Source organism: Panthera pardus, unplaced genomic scaffold (assembly GCF_024362965.1).
Source record: "Panthera pardus isolate Hobbes unplaced genomic scaffold, ASM2436296v1 HiC_scaffold_3, whole genome shotgun sequence".
NCBI classification, from domain to species: domain Eukaryota; kingdom Metazoa; phylum Chordata; class Mammalia; order Carnivora; family Felidae; genus Panthera; species Panthera pardus.
Window position 1 is genome coordinate 10,454,573 of NW_026526876.1, and position 19,300 is coordinate 10,473,872.

A 19,300-nucleotide genomic window follows, 5' to 3' on the forward strand; every position below is an offset into this window, starting at 1 on the left:
TGCGCCGGCCTGCACGGAGCGCGCGCTCGAGTCGTTGGTCCTCCCTCCCCCGGCACCCGGGTTGGGCGGCCTTTTGAAGCGACAAGGGGGAGGGGGACTTTTTTTTTTTTTTACCCCCGCCGCCTCCCCTTTCTGCTTCCCTCCCGCCGAGATTTAAGGTGTGAAGGATCTAGGGGAAATATAGGCCGCTTTTATTCTAGTTTGGACTGTGCTTTCGTCTTCAGCAAAAGTCTCCCCCCCCCCCCCCCCGCTGGAAAATGGTCTGTTCGGCGAATCGGTAATGAAGGAGGCGGGGCCGGTCGGGTCCTCCCAAGAGGGTTCCTGGAGGGGGGGGCGGCGGGGAGAGCGCTGGGACCGTCCTTGGTCATGAATATGCAGTAACCACGCTGAATATGCATGAATCGATCAAGATGCGAAGCCAATCGCCTGTCCGGAAGTAGCTGATGTTTGTGGAGCGGCTCCCTGGACGGGTGGGCACTCCGGGCCTCAAATGGAGCGCTGCCCGGAACTCGGGTCCTGGGTCCTTTCCCCCCCCCCCCCCCCCCCCCCCCCCCAGGCTCTGAGCCGCTCGAAGAGGCCTGGACTCTGGCTCGGGAGCCTTCTCCGGAAGGAGGCTGGCCACCGTCCGGGAGAGATCACGGGACCGCCACAATCCAGGAAAAGCAGATTAGCCACGGGCGGGGACACAGAAGTCCTGCGGGATTCGGGGTCAAGGCATCTGAACGTTAGGACAATCTCCCCCTTCCAGAATTATTTCAGAAATAAGACCGGCGGGGGGGAGAGCGGGGAGAGGGGGCAAGGATCCCAAGGGATTCTCCAATGAGAGCGGAGTAGGGCTCTCGCTCTCCTTCCAAAGCAGAGATGACACCAACGCACAGCCACATTCAGAGTGATCCTTGTTTGATGTCAATGTCACGTCACCACCCCGGGGGGGGGGGGGGGAGCATAACATGAGGAAAGGAAACTGTCTCTCAGGGAAAAAAGCACACTCCCTCACGCTGGCCGCTGGCTCCGTCCGCTCCCTGAAAGCCCCAAACAGCCCAGCCCCAGTGCTCTTCTGTCTGCTACTGAGGGGAAAATCCTCCCCGTGGTTCACGGCCGGCCTGCCTCACCCCTTTGATGTGCTCCTCAGACCTTACTTACCCCACAGGCACGTCCCGATCCCCAAGCCCCAGCCCTAGACTCCACATCTCTTGATCCCCACGCTCGTCCCAGCTCTTGCAGACAGTCCCTTCTCCGCTGAGTCCCCAGGTCACCCTTGACTCCCAAGGGGTGCCCCTCTCCCATCTCCAGTTCTTTCCCGTCACGTGCCCTCCCCTGCTTGCCTGCCAGTCTCTCCTTCTCCTTCTATTTCCCCCTGCCCCCCCCCCCCACCCCCAACCCCCAGGCTCTCAAGTCCGATGTCACTCCTCCACCTGCCCTTCCTTCTCACAGCTGAGGTTCTGGGCGGTGATGATGGCAATGCTACCCAACACCACCCCTGCCCCCCATGATGTCAGAAGGTGCCACTGTCTCATAGAGCACGTAGTACTGCAGCATCAGGGCCACCACCACCATCGGAGTGCAGGACGGCGCACACCAGGGCGGGTGTGGACCTTGGTGACCGCGTAGCTCACGCACACAAAGGAGACCAGGGCCAGTATCCCCACCGCCCCCACGCAGCTCCAGCTCAGAGGGTCGTTGGGCAGCACGGGGGTCTGCAGTACAAAGAGGCCTGGCACAGAGCCCACCAGCCCCACCAAGCCAAACAGGAAGGCCACCGTCGGGAGGCAAGAGGGGAAGTCCAGAGAGCGGTAGACCAGCAGCCCCAGCGACAGCGCCAGGCCGCCCAGGAAGGCGAGCACGTAGCCCAGGGCGGTGTAGAGGCCCGTGGTCCCCTCCTGCAGTGTCCCTAGTCCCGGTCCCACAATGATGATGAGTCCCAGGGTGCTGCCCAACAGGCCACACCAGTCGTAACCGCTGAGACCCTGGCTCTCGAGGCAGAGGGCGAGGAGGGCAGAGCACATTGTGGAAGAGCCCTTGCGGACCGTGGCAGCGTTGCCGGCCGGCACCACCTGAACCGCACTGTAGGCGCATCCGATGCTGAGGACGTTGAGCAGGGCGTGGAGGCAGGCCCGGGCCCGGACGTCGGAGGTCCCAACAGAGGGTCGCCGCGCAGGCAGTTTTAGTAGTAGGGCAATGGGGAGGTGGAAGAGACATCGACAGATGAGCAGCTCCAGCGAGGGAAGTGGGAAGCCTGGTAAGCCATACGAGAGAAGGGGCCCACGAAGCCAGCGGGCAGGCCCCACCCAGCAGGGCCACAAGCAGGCCCTTGGTGGCATCGGAGGGCCGGCAGCGCTGGTGCGAGGGGAGGCTGGGCGGAGTGGAGGGCGGCGATGGCTGGTGAAGTCGGCAGGTTGAAGTAGGGGTGACTGCCGGCCTGTTAGGGAGAAAGGAGCTCGGGCATTAGGGCAGCCGTAGCCCAGGGGACCGGGGGCAGGGCGAACGCCAGGCTGGGCTGTGGGACCCGTCTCTCGGGACAGTAGAGGGGCGGGCCGTCTCGCTGAGGAGCTCTTGGGAGCTGGAAAGGGCCTGAACAACGTGGATGAGGTGATACGGCGTGGGCCCTGGGCCTCTAAAGCAGGAAGCAGGGGGTGAGCGGTCCAGGGGCATCGTGTTTCTCTGGGTAAATTCCTGAGAGAAGAAAAGGAGGACCCGGGGGGGTGCCCTGTTGGTCTGGGGAAGGGGAGGCAGCCTCAGATGCCGTGCGTCTGTGTGATGTCACAGGTTCCAGGGACATCTGGGTACACCATTGTGAGTTTCATTTGGGGGTGTCTCTAGCACAGCTGGGAAGTTTGGGGGGAAGAGACCAAAGGGAGCAGCCAGGAGCCACAGGGAAGGGGGCTCTGTCTCCCTGCCCCCGGCACTCACCATCTTTCCTCGGACCTCCTCCTCTATGCCTGGCTCAGGGGGCCTGGGCCCTTCGGAGCTCCAGCCCTTGTGACCTGGATGGAGCGGGAGCGGGGTTCTTCTCTGGAACCTTCCTGAGGTGGGGGTGGGAGGTTCTCCCCTGGAACCTTCCTGAGGCAGGGGTGGGGGTGGGGTAGGGGTGGGGTGGGGGTGGGCCTAGTTTCTCTCGTGGTCTCTCTCCAGCCCTGCGTGCTTTGTGTCTGTCTCTGCGCCTCCGAAGTGGGCCTCCTTCTCTTTTTCTCTGGAGGAGTAGCTCTGTGATGAGACTTGTTTGGTTTTACATGAGCCCGTTTATGTCTCACCTTGTTTCCAAAGAAAGGTTTTGCGGGAGGGAGCTGAGGGCCGACCGCTCTGTCTCCCCCGAGTTGTGGATTTTTGAACACCAGGGAGGAGTCTCTGGGACTGTCCCTCTGGAGTTTCAGGAATGTGTTTCTTGTGTGTGCTTTCACCTGGTGTTTTGTCGGTGCCGCCCCGGGAGGCGCACACCAGGGCCTCTGCATTTACGCAGAAGTAGATAGATGTGGATATTTCTGCCGGTGGGGACAAAATACCAAGCTTCGTGGTCGTCTGCACTGGTAGTCATTTACGTGTGTCTCTGCTCCTTAGGGCTGGGGCCTGCCCGGGCCGCGGCCTGGTGGGGGTCCCTGCGCGTTTCTGGGAAGGGTGGGTGGGCACGTGCGTGTGTCCGGGGCTGCCCCTGTGCGTGTGCTGAGCCCGGGTCTGAGGGACCCACCCGGCCGGATCGCGAGCCTGCCATGTTGTGTGTCCGCGGAGAGGGTGTGCGTGCTCCGGGCGCTGTGCCCCGCCGAGTGAAGGGCGTGCAGGGGGCGGGAGGGAGGGGGGCGTCCCTCGCTAGGCGGCGGGTGGTCGTGCGGCCCGGCGGGGGTGCCGCAGCCAGCCCCGCGCCCGCTCGGTGCCCGCCCGTCCGGCGGCCCTGCGCCGCGCGGGTCCCGTCCCGCGATCGGTCCGGGCCGAGGCCGTCGGGCGCGCTCGCCCGGAGCCCGAGCCCGGAGCCCTGCGTCGGTGTCGGCTGCGCTGCGCCGGCCTCCTCTCGGCGGCGGCGGCGGCGCTGGGGGGGTACTGTTTCCGGGGGTGGGGGTGGGGGTAGGACCGGGGCGGGGGGAGCCGATGATGTCAGCGGCGGCGGCGGCGGCGGCGGCGGGGCCGGGCCGGGGCCGGGCGCTGGGGGGGCCGGGGCCGGAGCCGGAGCCGGAGCCGGAGCTGGAGGCGGGCGAGAGCGGAGCGGCCGGGGGCGGCCACGGGGATGAGCCGGGCCTGGCGGACTCGGCGCCATCGCAGTCAGGTGGGCCCCGGGGCGAACCGGGCAGGGCCAGGGCGGACCGGAGCCAACAGCCGGGCCCCCTCCCCGCTGCCCGGCGCCGCGGGGGCCCGGGCCGCGCCCCGCGCCGCGACCGCTCCCTTTGGGGTTGACCTGGGGGCTCCGGGGTCGGGGGCTGAGCCTAGCCCCGCCTCCAGGCGCGCGCGGCGCTGGGGGGCGGCTAAGGGGGCCCCGGTGCGGCGGCCGGTCCGGCGGCGGCGGCGGCGGCGGCGGCGGCGGCCGGTGGAGGGGGGGGGCGCGATCGCCCGGGGCCGGGGAGGGGGGCCCCGCGCCCTCCCCTTCGGAAGGGTTAATTCTGCAGCCCGGTGCCCCCCTCCCCCCCGTGGGGCAGGTTGGGGGTGGGGTGGGGCGGGTGTGAGCCCGGGCCGGCGCTGCAAGCTGCCGGGAGGGCGATGGCGTAGGAGCCAGGCGGAGAGGGGGAGGGGTGGGCCGCCCAGCGCCCCGGAGTTGGGGTGTGCGGGGTGCGCGGGGCGGGCAGGGGCCCCGGAGCCATCGTGCCGTCGGGGCAGGGTCGTGGCTGTGAGTCCTGGAGATTGTGTATCTCCCGCTGTGTTGTGGGGCAAGGTAAACCTGTCCTGGGCACCACTGTTTGCTGGTCCGGCAGCCAGGGGTCCGGGTAGGGCCCTCCGTGGGCCACGGGGACAGGAAGCCTCGTGGAGGGGCGTCCCATGGTGTGGGGGGCAGAATTACAAGATGCGGCCCGGTGGCTTTGGGTGACAGGTCCGCATTGGGGCGCGGGGCAATGATACATGCGGAGTTTGTCAGATGGGTGGTTTTCTGTAGGTTTGAGACCCGCGTGTGTTTTCTTGCACGTATGTGTCTTTTGCTGTACACATGAACTATTTCTGAACTGTTGTTTTCTGCATAGCTGTCGTGGTTAGTGTGCGTGCTTGTGGAGGGCACCAGAGTGCAGCGTGCACGCGCGCCCCTTTGGAGGGGGCGGTTGTGTACCTTTGAGTCAGAAGGCGTCACGTCCGGGTCCCCTTTCTGTGGCCCTGCTGAGGTGTGGTCCGGTGTCAGCGAGGTCGCCCCCCCCCGCCCCCGCAGGTTGGGTTTGTGTGTCTGTGTGTGGAGTGAGTTGTAAGTGGAGAGCACGTCTAGAACTCAGGTCCCGAGGATCTGTGGGGAGTGGGGGCCCCCAGGGTGTGTCCCAGGTACTTGTGGGGCAGCGGGCACCGGCGTGCGAGGGGCTGGGGGGGCGGTGTGTGTGGAAAGTGCAGGTTGTGTTTATGGGATCGTGGGCAGCCGAGCGAGGGGAAGGCTGTGTGTTTATAACGTTCTCTATGGGATTCTTTTGTGACGTTTGTGGGAGCCCGTCCGTGCTGTTGGACCAGGAGGCGAGCTGGTCAGAAAACACTTGTGGGGAGGGAGGTGGCGTGACAAGGGCAATGTGGGCCTCAGACTGGAGAGATCAGCCGCCAGCCTTGTGTGCAGCCTGCCTTCCGCGCTGGAGTGGCCGCGTGAGGCTGCTGTGGGGATACGGGAGGAGGAAGGCCGGGAGATAAATATGGGGCAGACAAGGGCAGGCCTGGGAGCTGTCGGGTGGCCCAGCTGGTCCCCGTGCAGGGTCTGAGCGCTTGGCCCCTCAACGGCCCGCCCGGCGTGTCAGGGTCACCGGGAGGAGAGGCCTGGCGGCCGCAAGGAAACCAAGCTGGGACGCAGCGCCTTCTTGGCCGTGTTTACGTAAAGGCCGGGTGTGACTCTTGTCACTGAAAGGAAAAAGAAACACGAAGTTTGCAGTCCCCTCCTCCTGCTTCACCCTCTCTCTGCCCCCCTGGTGGGGATCTCTGCTTTTCCTGCTCTCTGTGACGCACACTGGGCCGCTCCCGCCACTGTGGAGGGGTCTGGGAATGGAATTCGCTCGCTAGGCAGATTGCTCAGAACAGGTTTTCCTCACCTTTGGTGCCTGGGCCCTTCTGTAGATATGTGTGTGTGCGTGTGTGTGTGTGTGTGTGTGTGTGTGTGTGTGTGTGCTGTGCCTGGTCTGGCTGGGGGGAGGGTGATTGTGCAGGGGGTGGGTGGGGAGGGCACCATAGCGGGGGCCCTCTTGTCAGATGGGAGTGGGGGGTGCTGTCTGCTGTGTGAGGCCTGAACAACAGGTGCACCGTGGCCTGGTGGGGGGGAAGGAGGCCTGGGAGTGAGGAGTTCTGGCCCTGCCTCGACCTCACCGACCTCACCGGCACTTTGCCCGAGTGAGCCTCAGGTCCTCATCTGTAAAATGGGGCTAATTACCTGCCCTGCCTATCTTCCAACAGGGGCGTAAGTGGCACTATGGGAGATGTACCTGGTAAGTAGCTACGGTTTGGGGGCTACGCCTGTGCCAGCCGCTGGGGGTCCCCTCCTCGGGGCTTGGCTGATGACAATAGTAGTAAGCCCGTATTTGGCGCTCGCTGTGTACCAGGACGCTGTCCTCTGTGCTTTCACATATGATCGCTCATTTACTCTCTGCAAACCCCCATGGAGGTAGGTGTCCTGATTACCCCCCTTTTTCAGATGGGACAGCTGAGGCCCAGAGAAGTTAAGTAATTTGCTCAAAGTCACTCAGCTGCTAAGAGGTAAAGCTGGATTTGAACCCTGGCAGTCAGCTTCTAGATCCTGTGTGCTTATACACTGTTTTCTGCTGCCTTTCTGAAGCTTTCTGCGGGCCTCTCTGTGCACCCCCCACCTACACACACACACACACACACACACACACACACACACCTCCCCAGTCTCTCCAGAATTTAGCACCTGTACCCGTCGGTGTCGTGTCGGAAGATCAGTGTGCTGAGACAGTGACTCGGACAGTCCTGGCCTTGGGAGTGAGAACCTAATCTAATATCTGCTGCTGGGTGCCGGCCATGGGGGCACAGAATGTTGATAAGCCAGGCACAGGAGGGATTGTCCTTGCCCTGTGGGTCAGGGAGGGCCGAGAGGGAGGTGGCATTTGAATTACATCTGCACGTTTTGGAGGGCTTTGGGAAAGAGGTTAGGGAAGGTTGCATTTATGCCAGGAGGGTAAAGGCAGGGGGCTGTGGGGCGCGTTGGGGGTTGGGGGGGAGCGCCCTGGGTGCTTGAGGGGAGTCCAACACCGGGCAAGATTGGAAAGGAAGACTGGAATTGGACCCTTGAGTGTCTGGCTGAGGAATCTGAACCTCATTCCCGAGTGAGTGGAGACCAGCGGAGGTTTCTGGGGACGCGGACCGTCAGTGAGAGGAGGCCTGGAGGCGGGAGAAGAGCCTTGGGCCACGCAAGTGTTAACTGGGGCCTGAGCTTGCTCGGGGGCCAGAGGCGGGTTGAAGGGAAGGTTTCCAGAGCCATTCCCGAGCTGGGCCGCAGATCCGACCCAGCCTGGTGACGGCTGGATGCGGGGAGTGGAGGAAAGGGCGGGGTCAGTCGTGACACAGTTAGCACTCAGCACGTGAGCCCTTCTGTGATTTCTGTAACCCGCCGCCAGCCGTAGGCCCCTCCAGAGCAGGATCAGGGCCGTGGCAGGGGGAAAAGATTTAGCATCTGGGTTCACATAAGCCCAGATTTGAATTCTGACTCTGGTGCTCACAAGCTGTGTGACCTTGAGCAGGACGTGCCCCTCCACGAGCCTCGGTTTCCTCATCCGTCAAACTGGGATCATATAAATACTGACTCTGGGTGGCTGTTTTGAGGAAGTCGTTCAGTGAGACAGCCCACGGAAAGCACTGGAAGTCTATCAGGCAAAGCGTGAGGGCCCCAGAAGGGGTCGAGTTATATGCGTCATTCCGGCTGCTGGCCAGCTCAGTCTGGCACTGAGGGACGGCTCCTTTCCTGGCGGTGGACAGACCCCAGGAAGACCCTGAAGAAGGCAGATTCATTCATTCACCAATTTTAAATCTCCCCTTGTACCAGGCACCGGTCTAAGCACTGGTGACAGCAGTGAAAACAGCAGTAAGAATCTCTCTCCCTTGGAGCTTACGTTCTAGAAACACATGAATAGTACGCCTTGCTAAGTGCCAAGGAGAAGGGGGAAGGGAGGGGGTAGGAAGTCTGGGGAGGTGGGGGTGGCCACCAAGGCCTCCAGGAGATGGTGACTTGAGTCAAGGCTTCAAGGAGGTGGGGCGGCGAGGCCCGGGGCTGCCCGAGGGAAGAACGTTCTGGGCAGGGGGGGACAGCAAGAGACAGAGCGCGTCTGGTGGCAGTGCACAGAGCCCCACGTCAGTCACGCCGCCCAGATCACACAGCTGGTCAAGAGTGGAGGGACCCGTGAAAACAAACAAAAAACTAAAAAACCACAGAGCCGCCAAACTGCCCATGAAGCTGAATTTCTTCTCTACGGCTTCCCCCTGCCCCCGCCCCCCATTTTCCGGGACTGAGTTCCGAGATAAAAAGAACCAGCATTAACTGGACTTTCAGCACGTACCTAGTACTGCCCTGGGTCCTGCCGGCCAGGAGCGCGTTCGTCCTCGCCACCCGGCCAAGCGGGAACCGCTCCTTATCCCCGCCTTACAGACAAGGAAACTGAGATACGGAGGGGTGAAGCGACCGGCCCCGGGTCACGTAACTGCCGTCTTCACCTCCCGTCAAACCTCGTAGGGTAGCGGTTGAACTCCGGGGAGCTGGGTCCAAACCCCGAGACCAGGGGCAGGTCGCCCCCCACCCCGGCACCGCGTTCTCTCCACTCCCAGGTGAGGGGGTTGGCGTATTTCAAGCCTCAGTTTCCTCCTCTGGACAGCGGGGTTGACGATAGCCCCCGCTGCGGCCATCTGGGGGCCTTGCAAGTGTCGAAATGACACTCGAGTGCAGATAAAATGCTTAGCACCGTGCTCCTCCCATAAGGATGTCACACACGGCAGCTGCAAGTTCCATGATGATGACGATGCGTCCGGCCGGTCGCTGAGGGCCAGGCCAGCTTGGGACCTCCGTGGTTCTAAGAAGCCCTCACGGGCCTCGTCCAGGCATTTTGGCAGGCGGCACACAGCCACGCCTCAGGAGGCACCAAGCCCGCGTGCCCGTGCAGGTGGCCAGGCCTGGCCGAGGGGGGCCGTGGGGGCTGGAACTGAACTTCTGTCATGCTTGCCTGTACAGACAGGCCTGCTACCTCCGGAGGAAGGGGCCCCTCCTTGAATTTTTTTCCCTTCCTCTCGTTTTCACAAAGGTACTAGATGGGCCGGCGGGGGCCCTAGCGGGTGCTGTTTTTCTATCCACTCTCCTCACAACACTGGCGACGGCAAATGCGTGGGGTTTTCCCACACCGACCAAGGCTCTGACGCCAGCTGGGCGTCCTGCAGCTCAGCTCAATTCTGACCCTGTCTCCCTGGAGGTACCGTCAGATCCCACAGGTTAAGGACTCAGTCCCGTGAGTCCCACCCGCTTCGGATGTCAGTCACCCACAAGCCTGGGCCTCTGACCAGCTGTAAATCGGGGTTTCCCGTGGCCCCCCCCCACCTTCAGCTTTGAAAATTTGCCAGGGTGGCTCATGGAACGGAGGGAGACGCTTACTTAGGGTTTACCGGTTTATTGTATAATTAAGGATACGGTAATAACAGGCGAACGGCCAAACGAAGGAGATACATAGGGCGAAATCTGGAGAGGCCCTGAGCACAGGACCTGCCGTCTCCCCGGGTTGGGGTTCACCACCCTCCTGTCCCACGGATGTTCACCGACCTAGAAGCTCTCTGAACCCCACAGGCTAGAGATTTTCATGGAAGCCTCAGCACGTAGTCACGATCCGTGATTAACTCAGTCCCCAGCCCCTCTCCCCTCCGTGGCGGATGGATGTGGGCTGAACGTTTCAAGCTTCCACTCATGGTTTGGTATTTCTGGTGACCGGCCCCCATCCCGAAGCTTTCCAGGAGACTACCAAGGTCACCTCATTAGAACAAAAGACGCTCCTGTCACCCAGGAAATTCCAAGGGATTGAGGAGCTCTGTGTCAGGGCTCAGGGTCAACCACCAAATGTTAGCAACAAAGATGCTCCCAGAACCCTTATCACTTGGGAAATTAGAGGAGTTTGAGGAGCTCTGTGTCAGGAATGGGGATGAAGACCAATTATGTACGTATTTTTTATTGGATCATAAATATCACAGCTATAAACTGGTCCTTCGTCGTGAGGGGCTATAGTCCAGAACACCGGCTTTGTTTTTTGGGGTTGTTGTTGTTGTTAATGTTTATTGATTTTTGAGAGAGAGAGCATGAGCAGGGGCAAGGGCAGAGAGAGAGAGAGAGAGACAGAATCCAAAGCAGGCTCCGGGCTCTGAGCTCTCAGCACAGAGCCTGATGTGGGGCTCAAACCCATGAACCATGAGATCATGACCCGAGCTGAAGTCGGACACTTAACCAACTGAACCACCCAGGCGCCCCCAGAATACAGACTTTGTCACCACACTTTTCTGGTATCAGATTTCAGCCCTCCTACTAACTGGCCACACATCTCTAGCTCAAACCTGTCCATTAAAAATGGGGAAGCCAGGGCGCCTGGCTGGCTCAATCGATGCAACGCTTGACCTCAGAGTTGTGAGTTCGAGCCCCACGTTGGGTGTAGGGATTACTTAAAATCTTTAAAATGGGGGAGCTAAGCACTACCTTGTAGGATAGTGATGAGGAGGAGAGGAGGTAATACAAGGAAGGTACTGGATCTTAAGGGTCCCAGGGGGCCAGCGGCTACCTTGGAAGGGAGTGGGAAGCCTTTCTCTCTTGTCACTTTACAGCCAGAACTGGACCCCAGGCCACACGCAGGGCGGCTGGCGGGGGCAGGGGCGCTTCTGCAGGGTGCATGAGGCATGCAATGTGGCAACGTTACGGGGAACACCTGGCCCAGTACTGCTGTGTGCCTAGCACTTGGGGCTGTTAGAACTTTTGAACATCACCCCCCCCCCCCATTGCCACCTTCCTCCTCCAGGAGGAATCAGAGCATGAAGTGGGCTGTGGCAGGGAGGCCTTTCAGCCCAGATGCTAAAGAGCCTTTGGGGGCGGGTAATGAGGAACCCCAGATGCGGTATATCTCAGAGGACGTGTGTGACCCAGGGCATTTGGAAGGAGAGTGTTCCTGGGTTTCATGCAGGGTGGATGAGGGGCCCAGAGCTCTGCCCTCGGGTCCGTAGGTCTGGCTCTGTGATCAGCGCCACCCCCCCCCCCCCCCCGGTTATTATCAGCTGTGTGTGACTTTGGCTATGTCACCGTACGGCTCTGGAACTTGGATCTTCAACTGAAAAATGGGCCCCCAAAGCCCTGACTGTGCCCACAGTGGCTGTGGGGTGCTTTCTGTGCGGTGACCACAACGGCTCAAATTTGGGGTGCCTGCTATTCCTTTCGGATGAGCCTTCTAGCAAGAGGTGAGGTGGGGGTGTCTTTCTCTCCCCCCCCCCCTTTTAAGCCAAAGTCCCAAAGCCACCAGCTTTCAGAGTAAGGAGTGGGACCCAAGCCTCCTCACTCTCGGTCTGGCGGCCTTTTTCCAGTGCCCTCCAGAGACGGCAGCGAGCTGGCACGTATGTATGAACCCATGGTCTTTGGTGGTCACCTGGCACCAGAAACCCCCTCTAAGATTTGTGGGCCTGGTGTGTGTGTGTGTGTGTGTGTGTGTGCGTGTGTGTGCGTGTGTGCAGTCCTCTCCTAAGTGGAATATCTAGCAGTTTGGTCCAATGAAAAAAAAAGCTCTAGCAAATCTATTTTGATGTGGAAATGAGACTCTTATAATGAAAGACAACATGCAAATCTTTGATTTTCTTTGAGCCCCGAAGATTGGGCCAAAGGGACTTGAGACTGATCCGAGAGGCTCCCCTGGACCTATGGGACTGAACTACGCCACCGCCGTCGTGTTGTTTTGAGGTGAATTGGGACTATGCAAATTGCCTTGTGCCTGTACTCTGGGCCAGCAGGCAGGGGTCTGCAATTATCTGCGTGTGACCTCCTAGGTCCAATCGGATGCGGTTAGACAAATAACCTGACAGGTCCCCGGAAGGGTCCGGGTCTCCAGAGCAGCCCCGGGCGTCCTCTTTGACCCCAAGTGCTGTGGCCACCCCCCCCCCCCCCCCGGGGTCCTTTCCTTCCCGGCTCCCTTCCTGAGAACACGGTTTCTGTGTCTCCGCAGAAGGAAGAGGCCCCACAGAAGGGACTCGCTGAGCCAGCCCCCGCTCTGCTCCATGTTGACTGTGCCCTCAGGTGAGACGTTGCGAGAGTCTGAGGCTGGGAGAAGTCGGACGGGAGGCAAGGGCAGTCATGTTTTTCTAGACGCGGGCGTCCTGTGAAGGGGTCACCAGTCCCCGTGGGGGCTCCCTCTTCCTCCCGCCAGGAGAGAAGTGGCCACTGCTTTCCTCTCTGTCCGTGGCTTTGGAGGCTTTCACCCTTGACCTTCATCGTGACCTGAGCCATTCCTAGCCTCTTCCAGCCCCAGAGGTTTGACGTACTACTGTGAGATGCCCGCCAGACTCGCGTGGCTAAGATTAACCCCTGCCTTCTGTGAGCGGAAGGTTGTCAGCCTCCCACTGGTCTCTGACCAACAGCCTCCACTGCCCTCCCCGCTCACCCCCCCTTCCTGTTCTCGTCTGTCTAGGCTGGCGCCATGCCCCCCCCAGCAGAGGTGACGGACCCGTCCCACGCCCCCGCCGTCTTGCGCCAGCTCAACGAGCAGCGGCTCCGTGGCCTCTTCTGTGACGTCACCCTCATAGCTGGAGACACCAAGTTCCCCGCGCACCGCAGTGTCCTGGCCGCGTCTAGTCCTTTCTTCCGAGAGGCCCTGCTTGCTTCGGCTCCGCTGCCCCTCCCACCAGTGACTGGGGGCCCTGCCCCCAACCCGGCCACCACCACAGCTGCCTCTTCCTCCTCCTCCTCCTCGTCCTCCTCGTCCTCCTCTTCTTCCTCTTCCTCCTCGTCTTCTTCCTCTTCCTCGTCTTCTCCCCCTCCGGCCTCACCCCCCACTTCCTCCCCACCCCGGGTCCTGGAGCTGCCGGGGGTCCCGGCCGCCGCCTTCTCTGATGTCCTCAACTTCATCTATAGCGCCCGGCTCGCACTCCCAGGCGGCGGAGGGGACGGGGCAGCGGTGGCAGAGATCGGGGCTCTGGGGCGGCGTCTGGGCATCTCCCGCCTGCAGGGCCTGGGGGAGGGAGGCGATGCCTGGGTACCTCCTGCCCCAGCCCCCATGGCCAGCTCGCAGGCTGAAGACGACAGCTTCGGGCCCGGGCCTAGGCCGGCCGGGGACTGGGAGGGCGACAGGGCTGAGGCCCAGGCCTCTGACTCCCAGCCCCCGCTGTCCCGGCGGCCCCTCCCCTGCCCCCGATGTGGGAAGAGCTTCATCCATCCCAAGCGGCTGCAGACCCATGAGGCGCAGTGCCGACGGGGGGCCGGCCCTCGAGGGCCTGCGGGGCTGGGCCCCGGGGGCCCCGGCCCCAGTGGTCCTGCGGGAGTGGATGCCTCAGCCCTGCCCCCGCCGGTGGGCTTCCGAGGTGGCCCTGAGCACGTGGTGAAGGTGGTGGGTGGCCACGTGCTGTACGTGTGCGCGGCCTGTGAGCGTTCCTACGTGACCCTGTCCAGCCTGAAGCGGCACAGCAACGTGCACTCCTGGCGGAGGAAGTACCCCTGCCGCTACTGTGAGAAGGTGTTCGCCCTGGCTGAGTACCGAACCAAGCACGAGGTGTGGCACACTGGGGAGCGCAGGTGAGCGCGGAGGGGGGGGGTCCTGGAGATCGGGGCGCGGGGTGGCGGCGCAGGGTCAGGAGGCCGCGCGCGCGGGGACCACTGACAAGGGAAGGAGGGGGGCCGAGAGAGTCACCGAGAGGCTGGCCTGCTCACCCACTCGCCCCTGCTCGCCTGCTCGTGGTCGCTCACGCACCTGCCTCCCCCCTGCCTCCGCTCCCTCCGCGAACGCTCACCAGCGCCCCCAGATGCCCCGGGTGGGGTGGGGCCTGGTGCTGTGCCCGAGGCCGAGGAGGGCAGAAGAAGCTGTCCTCCCAGGACAAGACTGTGGGGAGCGCAGGCCTGTCCGGTAGTTGTGACACGTATCTCCGTAATACGTCCCCGTTCATAAGACGTGTCCCCGTTCTGTCCCCGGAGCTGTGAGTTAGGCGAGGTGCGTGCTTATTCCCGGTTCACAGATGGAGCAGCTGGGGCCTGGTGACTCCCAGCCACCCGGGGGGGGGGGGGGCCCTGAGCTAGGACGAGAGGGGGAGGGTGTTGCTCCCCGGAAGCTGGCAGGATAGGACAGGCAGCAGGAAAGGAGCGCGAGGGAATGGCCGGGGGAGTTCTAGGTCTGAGCGGAGGACGTGGGAAGCTGAGGCCCTGGCTGCCGGGCCCCTGACTCCAGCGTCTCTGTCCCCGCCCTGTTCCCTGCTGTCCCGGCCCAGGTACCAGTGCATCTTCTGCTGGGAGACCTTTGTCACTTATTATAACCTGAAGACCCACCAGCGAGCCTTCCATGGCATTAGCCCCGGCCTCTTAGCCAGTGAGAAGACGCCCAATGGAGGCTACAAGCCCAAGCTCAATACCCTCAAGCTGTACCGCCTGCTCCCCATGCGGGCAGCCAAGCGGCCCTATAAGACCTACAGCCAGGGAGCCCCCGAGGCCCCCCTTTCTCCAAGCCTCAACACGCCGGCCCCCGTAGCAATGCCTGCCAGCCCACCACCCGGCCCCCCACCCGCCCCCCAGCCCGGCCCCCCACCCTCTGTTATCACTTTTGCCCACCCGGCTCCCTCGGTCATTGTGCACGGGGGCGGCAGCGGTGGTGGAGCAGGGGGGGGCCCGGCCAGCACCGGGGGAGCCCAGGCTGCCTCGGTCATCACTTACACCGCTCCCCCGAGGCCCCCCAAAAAACGTGAGTACCCGCCTCCTCCCCCTCAGCCTGCAGCCACACCGACCAGCCCCGCCACGGCGGGCAGCCCGGCCACAGCCGCGGGGCCGGCCACAGCCACGGAGGAGGCCAAGGGCCGGAACCCACGGGCCGGAAGGACACTGACCTACACGGCCAAGCCAGCCGGCGGGATTGGCGGGGGTGGGGGTCCCCCCGCGGGGCCTGGCCGGGGCCCCTCTCAGCTACAGGCTCCACCTCCACTGTGTCAGATCACTGTGCGCATCGGGGAGGAGGCCATTGTCAAGCGCCGCATCTCAGAGACTGACCTGCGTCCCGGGGAGCTGAGCGGAGAGGAGGTGGAGGAGAGCGAGGAGGACGACGACGACGAGGACGACGACGACGACGAGGACGACGACGACGACGACGACGACGAGGAAGCGAGCGCCGGCGGGGAGGACCAGCTCTGGAGGCCCTACTACTCCTACAAGCCCAAGCGCAAGGCCGGAGCCGCGGGCGCGGGCAGCACCGGGGGCAGCGCGCTGCCCAGAGGCCGCCGGCAGCCCCGCTGGAGACAGAAGTCGGAGCGCCGGAGCTGGGAGGACACCCCGGCGGCGGCGGCGGCGGCGGCGGCCGAGGGCCCCGCGGGGCGCGCCCGGGGCGAGCGGAGGCACCGCTGCGGGGACTGCGCCCAGACCTTCGCCACCCTGCGGAAGCTGCGCAAGCACCAGGAGGCGCACGGCGGCGGCGCGCACGGCTCCCGGGCCGGCCGGCGGCCCTCCACCCGCTTCGCCTGCCCTCACTGCGCCAAGGTGTGCAAGACGGCGGCCGCCCTGAGCCGCCACGCGCAGAGGCACGCCGCCGAGCGGCCCGGGGGCACCCCCACGCCCGTCATCGCCTACTCCAAGGGCAGCGCTGCCACCAGACCCGGGGATGTCAAGGAGGAGGCCCCCCAGGAGATGCAAGTCTCCTCTTCCAGCGGGGAGGCAGGGGGCGGGGGCGCGGCCGCGGAGGAAGCTTCCCAGACCGCGTCTCTCCAGGACCCTGTCATCTCCGGGGGTGAGGAGCCCCCGCTGGTGGCAGGAGGGGGCACCTATGCCTATCCGCCCGTGCAGGAATTTCCACTGGCTCTGATCGGGAGCGGCAGGGAACCTAGTGGTGGGAGGGGCAAAGCGGGGAGCGAGGGGCCGGTGGGGGCCGGGGAGGGGGACCGCGTGGAGGGGATGGGGGCCGCCAAAGTCACCTTCTACCCCGAGCCCTACCCACTGGTCTATGGCCCCCAGCTCCTTGCCGCCTACCCTTATAACTTCAGCAACTTGACCGCACTCCCGGTGGCTCTCAACATGGTCCTACCTGACGAGAAGGGTGGGGGCGCCCTCCCCTTCCTTCCAGGGGTCTTTGGCTACGCAGTCAATCCTCAAGCAGCACCCCCTACGCCCCCGACTCCACCTCCCCCGACTCTTCCTCCCCCAGTCCCCCCTAAGGGAGAGGGGGAAAGGGCGGGGCTTGAGAGAACCCAGAAGGGAGATGTGGGGTGAGCTCTGGGCCCGCCTCCCCCCTTTCACCAGATGCCACCCTCCCTGAACCCCCTGCCACTACCAGCTCCCTGGCTTCCCTGCCCCTTGGGAGCCCCTCCACACTCTTGTGCAGGGACTTGGGGGCCCCTGGAGCTCAGGGGTCAGGCTGCTTTGTGTGAGATTGTAGTTTTCCCGTCTCCTGGGGAGGGATCTTTGGTGGTTCCCCTCTCGGTTCTCCTCCAGGGAATGGCCTCCGCGAGGGGCAGGGCCAGCCCCCATCCCTTCTTCAGCCCTTGGGGCAACTGAGCAATATACTTCTAGGAATCTCTACTCACGGCCCCCACCAGCTCTGAATGTCTAACCCACCCTCCTGATTCGTAAACCCGGGGGAGGGGGGGAACCATCTCTCTCGCCTAGTGACCTCCCCTCGTTGTGCAGCTTTCTCCAAGCCCCTGCCTAGATGCTTCCTAGCACATTCCATTCTCTGTGGCCCAGGGCCTGGACCAGACCATTGTGATACCCGACACCCACCCATCTGGGAGCTTGGCTCCAGGTTCCATTCTTCCCAGGGGTGGGGTTCTGTGTCCCTGTTCCCTTCATGTTAAGACGCCATGCCTTCTTTGGCTTCCATGCCTTTGGATCTTCCACATTCCTCCTCATTCTCCTAGACTCTGGAGATGGCCTCTTCCCATCCAGGTCAAGGAGGTGTTGGGGGGAGGGCTACCCATCTGTTCCACGGCTGAGCACTTCCCCAGCCCAGGGCAGCACTAATCTCGGCCCTATCTTGACCCTCAAATCCAGTGAGCCCCAGATTCTTCTTCCAAGGCAAAGAGGTGAGTAGATCACACCTCTTCCTGCCTCTACCTATGGCCTCTTCTGGGCTAAATCAGATTTGGGGGCCAGGAGGGAGGAGCTCCATATGGGATGGGGAAGAGAATCTACTTTCTCCCTGGTTTTTTGTTTTTTTTTTCCTGATGGTTTCTCCCAGACTAGACCAAATAGCCAGAAAAGTGATGGGGGTTGGATGGGTGGGTAAGCCCAAGATTTGCACATGACCTCCCGTCCTTACTTTTACCTCCATCTTCCCCAGTGTCGCTTCCCTCACCATTCACTCCAGGTGGTTTTTGGGGAACCATCCTACTCCCTTGGTGGGCTTTGGGGTATCCCCACCAATTTTTCCTCCAAAATAGCACCTTACACCCCATCTTTGACTCAGTTCCCCACACCCAAAGATCCCAGCCTAGGGATGGGGTGCAGGGACCCTAAACAGTCCCTAATCCCTAATTTGCACTAGTTAACCCTGGTCAGGGGTCCGTATGTTTCCTTCCAGCGGGGGAGTTGAAGAAACGTTTGCTCCTAATTCTCTTTGATGACCGGGCGTCCCCACTCTGTGATTGGATGAACATTTCCCATCCCACCCACCTCCTCCCCCCCCCCCCCAAATAAAAACAGCTCACAAGGGGAGAGCCAGTTTGGGGGAGGAAATTTGACAAATGGGAATTACAGGAGTGCAGTTTAAAAAGGGGAAAGGCTGCCGTCACCTAAATGGCAGCTTTTTCCCAGCTACTGTTTTCTGGGGCCAAGATGGCCGCCCTCTCAACGATGCTGAAAGGGCAAGACCATGGCTTTTGGAGGGAGGTGAGCTCGAGGGAAGGACCAGGAGCATCTGACCCTCCTAGTATATAGGAAGGGGGGGGTTTCTGACAGGCTCCTGAATGTTAACCATGGAGGAGTATCACTCCTCCACTCCTCCTCTGTCTCTTTGCACTTTTCTTGGTCTTGGCCACAGTCCGAGTGAAGAGTTTCCTACTGAATGTACCAAGTTCCAATTTTTAAGGGGGAAAAATGCTTAAAACGGGAAAATGCAAAAAAAAAAAATCACTAAAAAATTCCCACAAATCTTGTTTCTGGCACTTTAGAAAAACTGCGAAAAAAGAACATAATAAAAAATACATATATATATCTACACACAAATTTTATATATATATCTACACACACACATATATATATACACCTACACACACACACACACACACACACACACACACACACATACACACAGCGGAACCACAAGAGAGACAGAAAGGCCTTGGAGGCAGGGAGCAGATGCTCTAATTGCCTCCCCTAGATCCTTAACCTGCACTCCTCTGAGGCAAAAAGGCACAGGAAATGGAAGGAGTTGAGGGTGGACCGGGCAATTCGAATTTCAGAACAGGTCAAAATTCCAAAACTGTGGACATTTTGGGAGAACTGAGATTGTAGACATTTTTTTTTTTTTTTTTTTTAAATGACGATTTAGGAAAATAGTTTCCAGAATGTGGTCGTTCTGGGCAATCAATGAGATTGTGGCAAAATCGGAGATTAAAAATACGTATCTGAGCTGGGGAACCTGAATATTGTGAATTTCAGAGGTTGGAAATTTGGGATTTTGCAGTCTCGTCTTTTGAAAGTCATTCGGGTCTTGTCAGTTTGTGCCCTCTTTCCCCATGCTCCCTGGGAAGAGGGGTGACGGAGGAATGGGAAGGCCACTGGTTCTGTGCCACAGCACGCGAGGTTTAGAATTCTACAGACTATAGCTCTATATGTAGTGAGGACCCAGATTTAGAGAAACTGACCAATATTTATCTCCGCATCTGTGTGTGTGTCCAACTCTCTAGGCCAATAAACCAACAAGACAAACAAACTGTCCTCCTCAGTAGTACGCCAAGTGCACTTGTTTTCGTGGCTGGTGGGTCGGCCGGACAGGGACACGCTTGCCCTGTCCCACAG

The 19,300-nt window shown here is 61.5% G+C and overlaps 2 protein-coding genes across 5 annotated transcripts; one reads left to right on the plus strand and one right to left on the minus strand.

Annotated features, from left to right (window-relative positions):
• Positions 1–1,403: 1,403 nt before the first annotated feature.
• On the minus strand, positions 1,404–4,781 carry SLC35G6 (solute carrier family 35 member G6). The gene is given in 10 exon segments (XM_053893048.1): positions 1,404–1,487; positions 1,489–1,554; positions 1,556–1,588; positions 1,590–2,230; positions 2,233–2,286; positions 2,289–2,389; positions 2,391–2,419; positions 2,911–3,105; positions 3,803–4,029; positions 4,655–4,781. Coding segments are annotated over 10 exon segments (1,557 nt in total).
• Positions 4,137–19,214, plus strand: ZBTB4 (zinc finger and BTB domain containing 4). Of its 4 annotated transcripts, XM_053893030.1 has the most exons (6): positions 4,137–4,252; positions 6,544–6,575; positions 11,969–12,064; positions 12,327–12,397; positions 12,789–13,888; positions 14,575–19,214. In XM_053893030.1, exons 5-6 carry the CDS (start codon positions 12,798–12,800, stop codon positions 16,550–16,552), a joined length of 3,069 nt encoding a protein of 1,022 aa, XP_053749005.1. In that variant the 5' UTR covers positions 4,137–4,252; positions 6,544–6,575; positions 11,969–12,064; positions 12,327–12,397; positions 12,789–12,797; the 3' UTR covers positions 16,553–19,214. The 4 variants fall into 4 exon arrangements, with proteins under 4 accessions (XP_053749005.1, XP_053749003.1, XP_053749004.1 ...); XM_053893028.1 differs by lacking the exon at positions 6,544–6,575 and having other exon boundaries at positions 4,139–4,252; XM_053893029.1 differs by lacking the exon at positions 6,544–6,575 and having other exon boundaries at positions 4,139–4,252; positions 11,977–12,064.
• The last annotated feature ends 86 nt before the right edge of the window (positions 19,215–19,300 follow it).